General features: G+C 35.5%; 1 protein-coding gene across 2 annotated transcripts in view; it reads right to left on the bottom strand.

Annotated features, from left to right (window-relative positions):
* Positions 1 to 19,281, bottom strand: part of LOC100372828 (B-cell receptor CD22-like) — a 47,937-nt gene that overhangs the window by 16,778 nt on the left and 11,878 nt on the right. For both annotated transcript variants that reach the window (XM_085499325.1, XM_085499326.1), the window contains exons 2-3: positions 6,825 to 6,889; positions 5,450 to 5,776 (exon numbers count right to left, since the gene is read on the bottom strand). In XM_085499325.1, coding sequence (XP_085355451.1) covers positions 5,450 to 5,776; positions 6,825 to 6,873 — 376 coding nt within the window. In that variant the 5' untranslated portion in view covers positions 6,874 to 6,889. The remainder of the gene's footprint in view (positions 1 to 5,449; positions 5,777 to 6,824; positions 6,890 to 19,281) is intronic.

Genomic DNA, 19,281 nt, shown 5'->3' with positions numbered 1-19,281 from the left:
CATTAAGCAACGTACTGCCAAACGCTTTAAATTCGAAATAGATAAATATTTGTAAATATCTGAAGTCGGTGAAAATCGATTAATTGTGCAGCATAAATACTTTTTAAAAAAAATCACAAATTTCTCGAATAGTGACGCAGTATACAGTATTAATGGTTAACAAATACAAGATTATGAAAAGAATCCTTTATTTGAAACGAGATAAAACAAACCATATGTTGACCTATCATTAACAGCGAAATACATGTAATATGGGCATATTAATGGATGGTCATTAATCACATCAACTACATTAGCATTCATGGTCATAACCATTAAGAGAATTTGACCTATTTTAAGGTCACATAAATTTACTTGTTTTTCTTTATATTCTAGCACGATTTCAATCCTTGTTATCCAGGACACCTTGTCAGAATCATTTATCAATGCATTTTATTAGCCCATCGAAGGACACTTCTTTTGTAGATTTCATTGAGAATAAAATACCAATTGTAAAAATGAAATTTAAGTTTCAATATTTTCTTATTATTTTATGGTTTTTTCTATGATTGTTAGTCTAGAAAATAAATATATACATGAAGTTAAGAACGAAGACTAACTTTGCTACAAAGAATCACTTTTGATTAAATTCTAAAATTTTGAAAAGGTAGTAAAAGAATTTAATGGAAAAAATAAAAATTTCCTCAAAATAGACTCTAAGCAACACATTTGAAAACACGATTTTATCCAAAATTGCATTGTTGAAATCAGACAGCACTAGACGTTTTATTGTTCGCCTCATTAGCATATGACCTGAATTCAAGAAACGTTAAAGCTCGTAAACATCACGCAATAAATGTCTGCAACTCCACGTCAATCGTAAAAACTCTAATTGGTTTTTTCTCTCATCTCGACTCAGTTATTGCAATCGAATTATCATGTTCACCCGGTGGTTCTTTGTAGGTGTAAGATAAAAATAAAAAGAAAAAGGAAATAAACATGAAAGTGAAGAATGAACCACACTGGTAGGTATTCAACAATTAATAAAACTCAATTTTGACATGTAAATCAATTGATTAATAAGGTAAATTTAAATTTCCTGCTACGTAATTTACTCATTTAGAAACTTGTCCAGATAGAGATGCGTCATAAAAATATGATTAATTTTGACCATAGACTCCTGTTATTTACATTATAACATGTATGCCTAATAGAAGAAAATACAAGTCAAATTTGGCATTTATGGTAAATGCGTAAAAAATAAGTAAATATACAGGTGAATGGTTACAACAAATTACAAAATTTGAATTATAAAAAATATTTGTGCATTTAATCAACTTAGATTTCTCAAAAACCATGGGTAGATTGATTATCTGAAATACCAGGTTCTATTTTATTTTGATCTAAAACTTCAGTCAATGCAAAACCATTCACAACATTGTACCTGATTGGCTAACATTGGCATTAACCAACATTGTAAAGTGATCAATAAAATGTCTTTATTAAGTCACCAGGCTCTTGTTATCTTGCATGTCAAAGTATCACATTGAAATGAGTGAATCAGAAAACATTTCTTTGAATGTCATTTATTTTGTATGTCAACACATTTTAGTGTAAAACTCACCAATGGAAGCACTACAATAAAGCACAGTCAGTGATGCATTAATACCAGAGTTAATAAAATACCAACTTTTAACATATGGAATAGGGCGAATCGGCATTAATATACAACATTTGAATTATGGGAAAACTAGGCTACTTGCTGATCTGTGATACTAGAAAACTGACAACTTCAACCCCTCAATCTTCACAAGAAATTAACAAGTTGCCGAATATGGCATAATTCCTCCATCCGATGGTTCTGAGAAATTAAAACTCGACAAGGCCTTTACTCATTGCCACCTGTGTGAATTATTCAATGGCCTATAATGCCAAGGTCAATAAATACATTAATTAAGTATTGGACTCGCTTTATCTTGTGTATTGCATCATTAAGGTTTCAATTTGCCCAACAAATCCATTCTAGTCGTTATTTCTTTGAATCTAAAAATATAATTTCGTTCTAGGAACCTTATTCACATTGTTCATATTCCCAGTGGACATTGTGATTTGATTATATGAAAAAATAAGGCCAGGTTTGAGACATTTTATAGAGAACTGCTAGTCGAACTTGATATGAATAAATAAAAATGCCACGAAAAGGGGGCAAGTTGCTACTTAGTTTAAGCGGTCAGTATAGTATTCTTTAGAAAATTCTTTTTCAGAGAAGAAAACATTTATTGTGTCATGTGAAGGCCATCTACATTAATATCAGTTTTGTAAATATTCAATCATGATTCTATGAAAAGCACAACTGTTCAACCTTGAGCACCATGCTTATATAAATTTCTCATCCCAACAGCAGCTCTACCACACCTGATCGAAACGGTTGGTCCCAAAAGTTCAGTTCAACAAACTATCAAACTCGTTTTAAAAAACATCAGAAATTACATGAAGACATTAGTGTGCGTCAAGGTTAGCCGTCTTGCAACCAATAATTGCAACGTGGACAGCCGTACGTAATAAATGAACGTGACGATTACTTCCTGCAAGTTGTATTTGCCGTATACTTGATTCGTTGTTATCAGAGGATATTTCTCGCATGCTTCATCCTGAAACTGTATAAATTCACACCTTGCAACAATGTTACACAAACTAATTAAGATTGGCTAAAATTGAAACAATCGTCTTGGCAATCAATTAGATGTGCATCAAGGGCAATGAAGTCGACTAACCTACCTCCCCTCAGGGGGTTAATGGAATATGCCAGGTGTTTCAAGGTAGACTTAAAACAGAAGTTGAACAAACTGTGATAAGTCGGGATGTAGGGCAAGGCATCACAAGGAAGCCATTAACATAATGCCTTGCGTGTAAAATATCAGACGTGTATTAAAAATATCTTATTTATAATTCATACACAGTGCACAAACGCTTATAATATGATCATTGCTAGGTGTCAATCAAACTTAATATTTGACTATAACGAACACATTGTTATTCTACAACAGCCTATTGTTATTCTACAACAGCCTATTGTTATTCTACAACAGCCTATTGTTATTCTACAACAGCCTATTGTTATTCTACAACAGCCTATTGTTATCCCATAATGCAACTAATTGTTAAGGGACTGCTCTGCATTTGTCTGGAATAAAACACAAGGGAGTGCAAGACAAATAAGATTGTTAACATGTCACTATTTTTCAATGCTATGGGGAGAACTTGTAACCCTGAAGATATATCAAGATCTATTGAAATTCATGTCTACTTTGTGCATAGGATTGTAGAATAGGTGATTTTTCTAGCCTCTGCAAGATCTTGCATATTGCCTGAAACATGGTTCATTTGCTTCATCAAAATTCACCATCAAAGGTGTGTAGTATATCCTCGGGAGCGGAGCTACGTCACAGACGTTCTACGTTGCTAAGACGCGCACCACTGTACCACGTGTTTCTAAGGGCTTTGTGCGCGCTACTGTGGAACGCCGGTGGAGCCGGTGAAAACTCGAGAAAACACAAACTCAACTTTGAAGTAATCCTGAACAACCAAATTCATATATGTTACACACGCAGGGCTAATCTTGTTACACTGTTCAGGGGAGTCTCAACAACCATCGCAAAGTACCGTTTTCTGCGAGTTTTTGGTCTTTGTTTTCACCGCGAGGGTTGCCAGGCGGTAGAAATTGCCCGGATGTCCGCCCCTGAGGATTGTTACACATTTAAATCCACTTCTTTCGTGTTCGTCAAATTCTATGTTATGTTTTGATGACACTACAATGCTATGACCTTTGGGTCAAATACTACCCATAATGCATTGCAGGCATGTCATTTTGGATGACTTGTAATGTATCTATTGAACAATACTTGTTAATTATCAGTTAGTGATTAGACACGAATGACTGAAATTTTTACTTTTCTATTAGTCGGCAATCAAACATTACTGAGAAACCATCAGGATTTGCAGATGTCTCTGAGGCAGGAAACATTTTCAACTTCTCTTCAATATGTCCATTTATTTTCAAAGTGATACCATGGCAACCAAGTACGTTAAAGTGGACCTGCCAGCTGCCAGACCATTTTGAGGTCTTATTTCCCTTATTCAACACACTAAAAAGGGATTTCAGTGTAGAATAGAAACACGAACACACTAACGTAACATGCACATAATGAAAACCCCACATCAGTATTTTATCGGCATGACTGGCAATCAATACACTGAGATGCTAACAATACTGACAACGTTACTACATCTGAATCACAATTGCTGCACTCAATATGTAACAGGGACATGATTTTAAAAAATGTGGGGGACAAATTGTAAGCAAGGAAGCTGACTACATTGCACGTCCCAAACCCACTCACGTGTCCCCCCCACACCACCGCCACGCCGAAGTAGTTTTTGTAATCAAGGAAGATAATGAATTACAAGCTACAACTGACAACGACAATTAAGCTGCATCTGACAGCAAATGTCTGTTTTACGGACAAAACTGGCATTACATGATATGCATTTACAACTGTCAATTCAATTTCCACACCCTGCTATTACATTTAATCTTTTACGTAAACTGAAACTGACATTATAAGAGCCAACAGCTTAAAATGGGTAAACGAAACTGGGTCAAAGGTAACACAATGATATTGTATAGGCATTTTGTATTCAATCCTCCCACACACGCACTCAACACACAGTTGCATTATAAAGCATTTTTGTCAGACGCTGACCCTGAATGGCCTTCAACACCTTTGCAGAACACTATTCAATTTTCAAGACAAGCGAAAAAATAGATTAGGTGTAATTTGACTGCAGTCGCAAAAACACAACTGCAGAAGAAACAATTTTCACTCAGTCTTTTGATGCACAATCACGTTGACGTTTTCGTAAGTAACAACCATTATATATTTTCTAAAATTGAGAAGAGAAATTATTCATCCAAAATTATTAAAAATCACTAGTTCTAGTTCTTGTGCATATTTTTCACCAGTATTTTTAAAATTACAATCGCAATCACTTTTGTATGATTTGGAAAGGTGGGGTGGGGTGGGGTGGGGTAGGGGGGATGCGAGGGTTATTCACAATTTTATCTCAGCGAAAATTCTACAGATCTACAAGCAGACAATTAACATCTTTCACAAAAGTACAATTATTTTTTTAAATCACATTTTTAAATCAAAACATTCCAACAGAAATAAAGCAATTTGCATTACACGGGAGCACCAACAAAAATCATTTATGATTTGTCTGGCAGCAAATATCGATCACGATATTTTGCATGATAAAAAGTTTTTACATGACAAACTCGTTTTATTCATGGTCTTTTACCTGTTAAGATACGAGACAAGAAATCACACGGATTGTTGTGTAATAATCACCAAGTTTCAATTATCTACTATACTTTCATACGAAGTACAAATATTATAATAGCACTTACCCAAAACTGTTATGTCAGCTTCTTCTTCCAGAATGATTGTTCCCGAGTAGGAACATTTCCATACTGCCATATCATCAAACTTAGCATTTCTTATTTTTAATGTAAAGTCATAGTTTTGCGTATTACCGACAATCTCGCAACAATCATCAAAATCAGGATCAGCGTAAACCTTGCCTGCTTTGTTACCCAGGTACAACGATAATTGCCCTTTGTTCCATGTGACTGTAGCGGTGTTTTCAAAATCATTCCAACTACAATTCAACAATACCTCATTTCCTTCCAAAACCACAGTATCTATGGGAACACCACGAAATGACTGCGACAATACTGTAAAAAACACAGTATACATTCAGTTAAAAAAATGTTATGTTCAACAATGTACAAGAAATCTTATTATAAATGCATGAAATATCCCAATTCATAGCTATGTACGAGACGACTGCACTAGTCTCCATTTTCTACGAAAGTTTGTCAGTTATCAGAAGAAACGAAGTGCAAACGTAGTGACAGAACCTCACAACCTCCCCATGACTTTCATTGCATATGGAACTTATTTTCACGAGTGATTTGGTGTATCCTGCGGCCGTAACTTCACAAGTGAAGCAGGTGAATCTTAATAAAACTGTTTCCAGATGGTCAACAAACATCAAGTTCTCCCAATCTTAGTATTCCATGTGATGTACACCTAAATATGCCAAAAATGTTGCTGAATGATTTGAACCGGATAAAAATATAGATTCGTGACATTGCATTGTAGAAAGCGGCATCACAGACGAATACGGTATTTTTCAGACAACCATCATCTTCAGGTCTTCTACATGCATGTACATGAAAGCGCTTCTTATAAAACAAATATGGTATGTCAAAACAGAAAGCACCACACAGGTACACTAACAATAAGTCCATTATGTATTGTCTACTTGACATGCCAATGTAGACGCAATAACCTTGTATGCGTTTCACATTTACTTAGCATCCTGCCATCAATTTGTTTGGAGGTTGGAAAATACATCATCAATGAATATATATATAATATTGCATCAAACTGTCATTTTCTCCTAGATTTTTCACTCAAGGTATGTCCAAATTAATCAGCGAATACAAGAAGTGCCACCAAAGAGTTGGTGAAATATATTGTACATTAGCATGCATTTTCTATATAAACAAAATTTAACCTCATCTACGGTCTTATACATCACCCCTAATTAAAAGATATCCCTGAGGAGACCTCATCATTGACAATCTAAGGTAGCTGCAATGCAAAGCAACAGATTTTAATTTTGGTATCAGAGTATTGTATTAAAGCATACCCATACCCCCAAAAATGCCAGTATGTCATACTCCTATATAATAAGATGTTTAACGATGTACTCACCCATTACTGGTAATAGACAGCAGAATACGTAGCGAGAGATTCCCATCATTACAGGTAGTCTGGCTCTGAAATGAAGACAAACATGAATGTAAACATAACGCAACTCGCAAAAGGCATGGGCTTCTTACTTTGCATAACAATACCTAGGGTCATGGGAAATGTAAATCTGACGAATGAATGAGAACTGCAATAAAAAGCATTTTTTTTTATCGTGCAAATGTAATTTGCGTAGGAAACACAAAAACTGTCAGTGAATTAATGTTCTTAAATAAGAACCTACAAATGTATAGACTAGATCCAAAACAATTCCTTATTCAATTGATTTTGTCAATTCTCTGAAGCACAGCCAAGAGGTGAGGAAGACGTCTGGTCAACAGCTATAAATAAGCATCGATAGCCAAAGCGTCTTTTTGTAGGCGTAGTCCGAAGCATGCGCAGTCGATGCTTACAATTCAAACTCTGATTTTACTAGGATGTAGAGTTGTAGCTGCCATTTCGACATCAACAAGAAATGCATTTTATCGTAAATAAGGTAGAGTGGTTTTTATATATAATAGGAATTTTCAATAAAAAAAATGGGTAGGGTATCTGTATAAATCTTTCTGTAACCCAAATTTTGCGTTTATTATAGATTTTCAGATGAACATAACTCAATAAACAGCAACAGTACATCTCATTTCTAGCCAGGGCTTTGATTTTAAAATTAAAGCAATTTAAATTCATGAAACATTTTCGCTATTTAATAAGTATTAGTCAATTTTAATATGCAAGGACATTTAGTCATGAATCCTAAAGATCAAGTAGAAAGTTCAATTTGTTCTTTTGAAAAAACTGCTGTCCATCCAATCAAAAAGGGCAGTTAAAATGCAACTGTATTAATTTCCTAGGACCTGCATTCAAAGGGCAGAGCCTGTTGATAATATGATTGTGAAACAGACAATGCACGTTTTCTCAGTTGAATCGGAGTGGAAAGGTTAATCTAGTCGGGTCAAAATTGTATGGAAAGTGAAACCTGATTTGATTACATCACACAACATTCCAACTTTGAAATTATTTAACTAGCTGTTAAAAGTCAGCAGTAGTTGGGTCACCGTGGTGACTTCTGGGAAGAGGTCTTCATGAAAAATTAAGATTGCATTTGGTTTTAAAAAGACTTGAAGGCACAAGCAAAACATTTATGATGCTTTCTTGGTCTTCAAAATTATTTGTTCTTAAGATGGGGAATTTTCCTGAAAATTCTCAACTATCAAGATGTTTCAGGACAAATTTGTTCTATGTACAATTGAGATTTAAATAGTTGCTACCCCTGTGCATTCATGATACTTTATATTGGCTTCAACTTCACACATCCACTCAAGGCAATGCACGTCACCTATATAATTACTATAGTCTGTTGAGGGAGGCAGGCAGGCAGGCAGGAAAGCAATTTACTATTGAGTTGTCTGAATGGCAATATTACTTGTCCTGCCTGGTCAATGAGACTACTTTGTGTTAAGCCCAGCCTCAATTGTAAAGAAAATATTTGAATATTTTTAGGCGTCAATGAATTCAGGTGACGCGTCTATTGCCAAAGAATTCCAAGCCTTGAAAGATTGGCTCACATTCTCTAATTAAGACATTTCATTCTTGGGTCAATAGTTTAAACAGCATTATCACTTACTGCAAGTCTATAGCTTTTGTCTGTCTTGGTATTTGTTTTTTTCTGATTCAGATATTAGAATTTCATAGTCTTGCATAATATTATAACCTAAAAATCTGTAAACTCATTAGAATAGAAACACAGTAAACTGCGTTGGAAAATGCAGATTCAGAAGTGGTGCTAAACTTTTGTAACTCTAACACCGGTCAGCTGAATATATAAATATTCTATTAAAAAACAAATTCAAATGTTCAAATTTATCAGTGATTTGGTTAACTTCCTCAACAGCACAATTCACACAAAAATGTTGGTGCATTAACGAGATATCTGGGAAGTGATTTTTACAGTTCTTTTTGTACAATATCACACCTGAAACTAGTTTACAGATGTTCAATTCAGATGTTCAGTTATGCAAGAGTCAATGGAAACCTGACACTTCCAACAAGTACTGTAAATGCATTTAATTCAGTGGGTTTTGCAATTTTCACTGGTATTTTGTATGGAATTTATTCTTCACTGAATTTTGGCGAGTTGAATGTAAAATATAGGAAACAAGGTATTTTCGCTTCAGGGAAAATAACAAAATTAATTCCAAGCGAAAGTATTTTACAGTATGTGAACATGTACATTAAAATACACTATGGGTCTATTTTCTGGATAGCGATAGTTGAAATTGTATTTTTCACTCTGTGGGGGTTAAAAACCTGGGGACAATAGGGAGATAGGGTAAGGTAGGAAAAGGTTAAATAACCCATGGGTTATTCTATCTGAAAAAGGTTATAATCTATATCTTTCCCCCACTCCTATTTTGGTGCAACATTGCCTGTTTTTAACACAAGAATGATCAAAATTTTAGAACAAATTAAAAAAAATTTGTAGGTTTTATTAGAAAATAGTGGCAAACTGTCCAGTGCTCAAAGAATTTAAAGTACAGTATAGTACACTAGCGGAAACAGTCTACACCAGATGAGATCTATACAGTGAAACAACTACAGTACTATGTAAAGCTGATTATGAAGTGAATGATGATATTTACACTCTGGTTACATAGCAGGAATGGAATCCGCAGTGAAATAAACCCTGATCTTTAGTACTCGGGTGTTCAAACATCGTCATACTCCACTTGTCACGTAAAATAAACAAATTAGGAAATATGATATTTGTTATTCCATTTATATTAATCTACAGTTCAATATTGCCAGTGATGTTAAACTGGCTTGGGTCACAGGTTTAACATTCTTTTTGATTCTGGGGTGTACATTGGATGGAAATCACGGACAACTGAAAATAACTTATTGACACTTGTTAATACTGAATTACTGGCATAGAATACAAGTGCCAATTGAATGTAAACTTTGTGAGGATGACAGCATTTCCTATCATCCAGGCAATTGCAACATAATAGGCAACACCAGGGAACGTGGTAGGGAATGGGGCCCTCATCACAACAGGCAACAGGGAACAGAACATGGTAGGGGATGGACCCTCATCACAACAGGCAACAGGGAACAGAGAACATGGTAGGGGATGGACCCTCATCACAACAGGCAACATCAGGGAACGTGGTAGAGCCCTCATCACAACAGGCAACACCACGGAACGTGGTAAATGGTGGGGGCCCTCAGCACTACAGGCAACACCAGGGAACATGGTAGGGAATGGGGCCCTCATCACAACAGGCAACACCAGGAAACGTGTCAGGGAATGGGGCCCTCATCACAACAGGCAACACCAGGAAACATGGCAGGGAATGGGGCCCTCATCACAATAGGTAACTCCAGGGAACGTGGTAGGGAATGGACCCTCATCACAACAGGCAACACACAAGGGAATGTGGTAGGGGATGGACCCTCATCACAACAGGCAGCAGAGGGGATTAAACCCTTCACAATAGGGAACATAGGGACTTCCATCAAAAATGGTAACACCCTGGAGACTGCAGACAATATGGGCAGACTAATATTTTCTTGTGAATCTCTGGAAAGATCAATACCTAAATAAAGATTGTCATGTCTCAATCATTATAAATACACCTGTCGAGCAGTTATAGCCTTGAACTGGATTCCTTGAACAATTTTTATTCTCTGGGGGCCAAGCTACATTACAGAATATTTTTAGAGGTTGAGCTACGTCACAGAACATGCTACGTTGCTTTTGACAGGCACCACTGTCCATGCATTTCATAGGCATGTGTGAGCTGCTGTAAAACACCGGCTGAAAAGATCGAAAACAGCACAAACTGAACTTTGAGGTAATTCCGAGCAGCCAAATTTATATACATTGCACATATATTGGTAGTCTTGTTGTTCCGATTGTCACCTTAAAATTGTATTCCAACAAATTTCACCGTCTCAGCATCCTTTTTTTGCAGATGCCCAGAGACGTGTTTGCGCTTTAGGAGAAATCATTTGAGTTGTGCACATAGTACACATTTACCTTGCTGTGTACTGTAAAAAGGTTAATTATTCACGGGGTTTTAATTTTGCTTATTTCGCTGACCGAAAAATGAGCTAAATTAAAACCCAGTGAATATGTAAAATTTAGCATAGAACACATTATCTAAATAATAAAACTGAATTTAAAACCCACTGAATATGCTGGAAATGGTAAATCAGTGAAATTTAAACCCAGTGATTATTCATTTTACAGTATTCAATGCTATTTACTTGCAATACCAACAATGTAACTGGAAAGATTAATAAGAGAACTGCTTAAGGTAGCGAGAAGGGTTTTGTGACGTTTTTAAATAAAACATTCTCTGTCTGTTGTCTCGTTCAGAACAGTAATTTAGGTTATATATATCAAAAGACTAAGTATAGAGGTACAAGTTCGCACAAACTGGACAGTCATTGTTTACATAATTATCACGTGACATCAAAAATGGCGAACCTTGTAAAAATGACTAAGTACGCGATTGCGAGAGCACACTGCGGAATTTCCTGGTGAAATTTACGTCATGCATTGTCCGTAATCAAGCCCATTGAAATGCGTCTCCGATAATCAAAAGAGCTATTATTCCGATTTCTATTCAGGTTTGTTTTTTTGTCCTTAAATTATTTCATACTTGGCACCTTTAACAGACTATTATTCTGTGACAAAGCATTTTCTTTAAAAACCCAGACATATTTCGCACCATCATTATCTTTTGAACGATAACTGCGAGTTTGAATGTCCTAGTCCGAACGCACTTGATTTGGCGGCGGTCCCAATGAGTCGTACTCGATCAAAACTTCAACTCGAGAAAAACGCGAAAAACAGTTTTGGTTAATAAAACACTGTAGATTTGCTGCATTATTATAAATATACACTAAAAATGGCCAAACATATTAACCACTGATATCATAGAACTCATAAAGAGTGTCAGATAATGAATAATTTCAAGCTCGAGCGTGAAAAATGAAGAAAACTGCTGGCATTTGAGTCCGTACTCAGGAACGTTCGGGTTTTCCATTGTTATGCAAACGAACAACGAAGGATAATCCTCTGACAAACATTACTGTCCCACTGTACATGCTGACAGTTTACAAACAAGCTAATCCTTCAAGTGTCTCTGATAAGACATCTAATAAAACGGTTTTCATGGTGAAACAAAATGGCCGATGTTTGAAAAAAATTGCTGTGTCAGAGCGCGACACTGAGTGGCAGATTTTTCTTTGCCTCGTCTGTCGACGCTTTCTTTCTTTTCTTCGCCATTGCGTTAGAAAAAAAATGTATTAGTAAAATAGAATATTGACTTGGAAAATAAAACGATTTAAAAGAAAGTTGTGCAAAGTTACAGTACTCCTTTCGCACAACCTCCCGCCCGCTTCCGCTTTCCAATCACCTTTTTCTCTCGCTTTTGCGACCGCTTGTTGAATTCGACCAGACAATTTCCGCTTCATTTTCGACCGCGCAAACCCTGAAATATCACCGCCCACCTGCTCGCTCGCGCGCATTTAAAATTCGGACTAACAGAATAATTTCCGAGGTTCACATTGTCTTATAATTGTCTTTCTGTTTTTTATAGATGTTGAACAGCTGACAAAAGTTCAAATACTTTTTGTTTTAACTATCTATAATTATATGCACGCAACCTGACCCTTTGACCTCGATTTGGCCTGGACTGAATATTTTATTTTAAACAATATTCTGACGTGAAATACAAAATGTATTTCAACACAAGTACGACATGGTTGTCTGAGGTTTCTTTCCTGATTGTTGAGTCTTCGCAATGTGTTTTGTATAACTATTGTTAAAGGACCGTAAATCTAAATGGCAGTTACATGCATGGGCTGAGTGAAAGAAACTATTTCTAAGCCTAAAATAAAACCTAATATTACACCTCTTTGTGTATTTGTTAATTTTACATATGTTTGTCATGACAGTATGTTTGTAAATATCTAGAAAAATCTCGTCTTTCGTTGATAATTTCGATTGTTTGTTTGGAATGTCGATCCCCGTTGGTTTCTCCATACTCAGGCTGAGTTTAGGAAGAGCGTCGATCAACACCGTGACAATCAGCCGAGAGAATACAAACATTGACCGTAATTCATGGGGATCATGTCCGTAATTTGTGGGCTGAAACCCCAAATAATTAAACAAGTATTATTATTTTAATATATATTTTATTTTACATCGCAAAACTAAACCATGCAAAAACAGAGCTAGAGTTGTTCGCGGTGAAACAACCGCATTGAAGACAATGCAACTTCAACTAGCCATTTCTTACCTTGAAATAAAAAAAATAAAAATTCGAAGAGCATCGGGGAAAATATTAATAATCATCCTTATCAATCGCTTGCTTTATTTTATTCGAATCTATGAAATTCGCGATTTTTTTTTACATTTGTTGGCAACTTCCGCGCTAAAAAAGTTATGGCTATAACTAAATTTGACACGTTTTTCTTTTAAGCCCAATAAATTATTCATACATGTCAAGCTCTGTTCGATTCTTTCAGGGCATATGGCCGTTTTTAGTCGAAAATATTTGTTGTAGGAACACTTTTATGGTACGTATACGGTATAGACCGAACTCGTTCAATGATCGTGACTTAATTTTAAAAATTCAATGTCAAATTTTACCAGACGTGGATCGATGTGGATTCGGTATCGTTATTTTTGGAATTAATCACTAACATTTCCTCGTTTCTCTGCTCTCTCAAAAGGAGTTACCTAGGCTTTTTTCACGTAACTGTCTCATTAAAAAAAAAATATTACATCTAGAACAAGCACCCAAAACACGTAACAAGAGGTCCCAGTTCAGTTGCTTTCACGATACAAGTGTAATACAACTATTAGATTTGAAGTGTCGTTCAGAATGTAATAATAGTTAATACTAGTTGTATGTTCACACTTTACTATCAAAACCACCATTTCGACCACCCATGTGCCAGTGATCAGTATTTGGGCGAGCGGTCAATGTTTTCAATGAGCGAGCGAGCGAGCGAAAACAAAACGCGATTAAAATGCGGTCGGTTTCCGGTCGGACAAGACCGCGTGGTCGGAAATTAAGCGATAAGCGGTCGATGTAAAAGCGGAAGGTTGGGCGAAATGAGTACTGTATGACCATGTTTCTCGGTCGAAGTCTCGACTGACAATAATGCTGACAATGGACGTTAGATAAACACGCATTGTTTGCAACTGGAAGCTTATCACCCGTTATATCAGAATCGTCAACAACAGAGTATACAGATAAGATGTTATCATTTAAACCCTTTCAAAGATAAACATTATGCAAATATCCACGAAACGCCAGTTGTAGTCTTTTCTGCTAGTGTTTTAAAACACTAATTTGAGCAACGTTATTTCGCAATTTCGATCTTTTGTAAACCCGGGGTGATGTATCAAGGTCTAAAGTAACCGTTTTATCAATTTGTGAAAAATCAAGAAAAAAGTGAAAATTTCCCTTCTCGCTACCTTAAGTTGATAACCTGCAGTTAATTTTTTTATTACTAAACCACAATCTGAACATTTTGTCATCTACTTGTTTGCCCTTCATTTTAGACTAAACTTCTCGGCTCGGACAGGCACAAAATGACCCTGGTTTTTCCAAGTAAAATCTGTCAATCCACATCTACATCAAAAAAATCCCCAAATTTAAATACCATTTAAGTTTTATTAGTATTTTAACACTTAATCTTTATTTTGTATAATTTAGTCACTGATGATGTATATCGTTTTTCGCAATGAAAAAATGTTGTAAACATTACAGAGCCTAGTCAAACAAACTAGAGTTCTCATAAAACCTCAAACAGTTGCCCTGTCACAACTTATTTTTTGTAAACACTGGCACCACAGTTACCGATAGTAGTAGCAAAACTAGACCACTGCACTCTACTGAAAGCCTCTTTGTATGACACCCTAATTTGCATACCATAATTGGCCATGTGCCATGTATACTATGTTTGACATATTTACAAAGAGCAAAATAAACATGTAACATTCTGTTCTTACAAACCATTACCAACTCCAACACATCCCGCCCAAACAGGTTAATACCTAATTAGTCTAAAAAACCTATTAGAAAGATAAGAAATCAGGCAATATTTTTACAGGAGACTGTACGTGAAACTACTACATAATGATTTAGATGACCCAGTTAATTTACACTCGACTACGTGCACATTCTGACCTTTCGATCAGTCGACAAATCCTCAAAGAAAAGAATACTTTTGCTGTTCTCGGAGATAAAGATAATGACAGTCAATGTAATGATATTAAAAATACAATCAAGGTTGAATAATTAAAGCAACACTACCTGCGTATGTATCCGTAAACAAAAATAGGGTTGCAATGTATTGGGGTAGTAAGGGCTTTCACCTTAAATTAACTATTGACCCAGTGTTCTCCGCAATTGGGTTTTTGTCGGGCGTGTCAAGTAATGCAATTTGAACAATAACAAAATTTGATTTGGTTTCATTTTCAGAGAATAAGGTCCCAGTCACAAAATTAGGCTTACTTTTTTCACTTGGTAGTTATTTTTAATGTTACTTGAATCACCTAAAATACAATTCAATAAACAAAAAAAATACCATAGATAACTGTTAATGACTTGAATAACCACTCCAAATTGTATTAAAGTGCTATTTCAGCATAGTACACTTAGCGACAAAGTGATCTTGACATGCCTGTTTTAATTCAATAACTTTACCTTGACCTAATTAAAGGACGTAAACCCTTATTTGACAGACAATCTTGTTTATATCGCTTCCATACCTGTACTCTTGTCCATATTTACCTACGTTAACAAGGACTACTGGCTAATAAAAACACTCAAAGTTTGTGTATATTGTAAACAATGTCTGCCCTCTTTTTGAATGTACTGTAAATTACTTTATTTTCGCTTGGAATTAATTTGCTATTAGTAATGATTCAGTGAAAATAAATTCCACACAAAACGCCCAAAGATTCTTTTCAGCGAAATAAAGCATTCTACAGTAGTTTGAATGTATGCAACTATACAGATATTTTTTTGCTGAAAAATTAACAAATTGGGTATGTACATAATTTTTTCTATCTTATGGATAAATGTTTGCACCAATGTTAAATTAATCATTGAGAAAAAAATTGTAATTGAAAAACATTTATCAGGTGGCTATACAAATTGATAGATTGCTTCTGCAAATATTTAGTGTATATAACTGAAACAAGTTTACTTTCGGTTTGGATTTGTGTGCTAGGAAAAAGATAGAGACAGGAATTATGTATTCTCTTGAATTAAGATCTGTTCAATGCTATATATTGCTTTTGATCCTGAAAAAAGGAACTTAGTTAATAAATGGACACTTGCACAGAAACTACAGGTGAAACTACCAATAAAATGTGAATAAAAGGATCCTTGTTTCCCTAGTGTTTTATACAGTCAGCATACATGTAAATTTATGATGTAGAGGCAGGATACAGCATTTGATTATACAGGATTCACATCAATTCGCACCACCGGATGAATTCCAGCTGCGACAGACTGACATAAAAATGACAAAATCTTGCAAAATCAGTAGCTAGAATGGATTTAAGGAAGTAACGAAGGAGTGTGATTTTATAAGAGGCTGGCTGATTTTGTTTTTTATATCCGAGATCTCTCACACGACACTGAAGTGTAATATTGATTAAATCTCAGCTGCCAAAATCAAGTCGTATTGGAAGGTTAACATTTGCCTCATTTTGACCACTTTCCATAACCATCTAATGCACCACCTAAAAATACAACATCGAGTATATTTTGTAACAACTCTTCAATATCTAGTATTCATAAAATTGACTGCTAGTATAGTATTACAGCAACATGCATTCTTGAATGACAATACAACCTATCATTCAGGGGTTCCATTGGCATTGCTGTATTTGCTAGATATTTGTAACGCATGCAGTAAAGTTAAGTAGTGGTATTTCTTTTAATTTTTATGATTCATTGACTAGAAAAAGTGTTACCATTCACTTTCAATTTCGAACTCACCCCCCACCTAAAAAAAAAATGTTGGTAACTAGCTACAAGCCAATTCGCAACTGAAGGCTTGAGTGAAGGTGGTCCTTCAATTCAAGAACTGGGTGCAGGTTTACAAATACAGGTAATTTTGGGAGTCACCAAGACGTGCAAAATACAAGCCATCAACCAAAATTGCTTGGTTCATGAAATAATATAACGATATATCATAGGTACCTATGGTAACCAATGTATCTCTGACAAAGCTACATAAATTGTTATAGAAACCATTACTGCAAGTCAAAGGGGATGCCTGCAAAACATAAATATTTTAGAATTTATGACAAACATTTCTGACAATATTTGCCATAAAGTTTGTAAATCATTTTCAAAATATTTTATGTTGTGTGATAATACTGCTCCATAACAATACATTCTAGAATGACAGGTTAATAAAGTTAATCAATTATTATGAAGTATAGGATTCTAAAAAGAAGCCACGATAAAAATACAGTAAACATATACAAATGGAACTTCTTTATTAATCTTGCTGGAGACTGGTACTCATATTTGCCACCCTGTCCAAATAATTAACCTGTTGTAATTTCAACTTCTATCAACCAAATTTTGGGATAGGGTCATTTAGTCCAGTGCATACTGATCAGAAAAAAATTCTGAAAACAGACAATATTAATCAGCAATCAGAAACTTTTGAAGAAGCCCAGCTTACACTCGTTTGTAATGTTTCAAAATTATGTTTTTTTGGACGACACCCAAAACTATACGCCCCTTTCATGACCCCTGAAAGTCATAAATCCTGGTAGATTCGTTGGTATGACAGCAACATGCATCTTTGTTCTTAACAATTTTACTCCAGTTGCTTAAACACAGTCAAGTCTTGGGGGGAAAATGTTATGAAATATCAAAAAGAAAAACTTGTTTTTCATTTCCATACCAGGAATTTTGGCCTTCAAAAGTCTTATGAATTGTACATTACCTTGAAATTCTGAATTCTGAAGAAGGATGTTTCTCAGACTATCCAATTTCACCAAGAAATTTTAAAAACCATGTTCTAAGGGAACCAGGGTTCTCCCCAGGGCTTTTTAGCGCCGAGGTCCGCGGCGCTATACCTGTGAATCTCGGCGCTTCACTTGGGACCTCGGCGCTATGTGTTCCCACCTCGGCGCTTGATTTCATATTTGACATGCCAATATCAGATGTGAAAAAGCTTTGTTCGCCAAGCCGGTCGGCCCCGACCGTCACTCAAAATTAGTGACCACCACGGAAATGCTTCCGACGAGGACTATTGTCTGATTGTTGGTATACTAGTAATTACGTACGTACCGACCGACACGCATCCTGCCAGTCGTGGATTATAATTTATAAACAATAGACCTAGTCGCACGATACGTAGCGGCTAGTCAAATTTGTGGATTAGCACCTCTTTGTTTGTAAGTAAATAATTTCTGTGATAGACCATGGATAGACACAGTCTTTAGATTGAAAGCTAAAATTATTTCAAAATCAATTCCACCTCGATATAACATGGTCAAATCGGAGTTCACGATCAGTTCACGCTACTCAAGAAAAAAACAACGTGTTTATTGCGTGATTTGGTAAAATACATTTGAACTGTTATCATTGCGAATCATGTAAAAACTCTTCTTTCAAGACCTAATTTACCTTTTAAAAATTGCAAATCACCTTTTTCGAAAGCTGTCATGCAGTTTTCAATTGAAATCGATGCCAACACATCGTGCTACGACATCGCTTTACTTCCGCAATGTAATTTTTATGATCACTACCATTCGGAAAACTTCGGGTTCTACCGGCATTACCATGCGGCATTTTGATTGGTTAATGGAATTCTTGACCCATCGGGTCAAAGGACACATGCTAATGTTTCACAAACATCATGGCGGGTCTGTTTTTTTTTACCGAAGCGATCAAGTGATCAAAAATAATCGCTCCCGATAAAAATAAGTCGAATTTTACTTACATTTCATATCAAAAAAAAAGAAGTAAAATTTGTTGAGGAATTATTGCTATAACCGGTGTATAACATGGCCAAGTAAGTTATGTCACGTCGTAACTTTGATGATCGTTTTGAAGCTTTATTTGTTCGCTCATTACTGTAATTGTAAACGTTTTAGAAGTTGATGGTAGGAATAATAAATTACAACAATACGTCAATTAATTACGTGATCGATTTTTTGAAGGAGAATGTTTTTGGAGTGAATAAAATTATGAGATTCGTGAACATAAATCTGGCTTAACGTTTTGAATGCGTTTCCTTCAACGTTTTACAAAACAATTAAATTGCAACAATAATGTGTTTGTTTTTAGTCTGCAGCATTTGTATTTCGAGAATGTTTCAAACTCTTCTAAATTGTGAAACAGAATGTGTTGATTCTATT

The sequence above is a fragment of the Saccoglossus kowalevskii genome, chromosome 5 (assembly GCF_978046115.1).
Source record: "Saccoglossus kowalevskii chromosome 5, keSacKowa6.1, whole genome shotgun sequence".
NCBI classification, from domain to species: domain Eukaryota; kingdom Metazoa; phylum Hemichordata; class Enteropneusta; family Harrimaniidae; genus Saccoglossus; species Saccoglossus kowalevskii.
The sequence above is the reverse complement of the archived record's forward strand: the minus strand, read 5'-3'. Positions and strand labels throughout refer to the sequence as shown.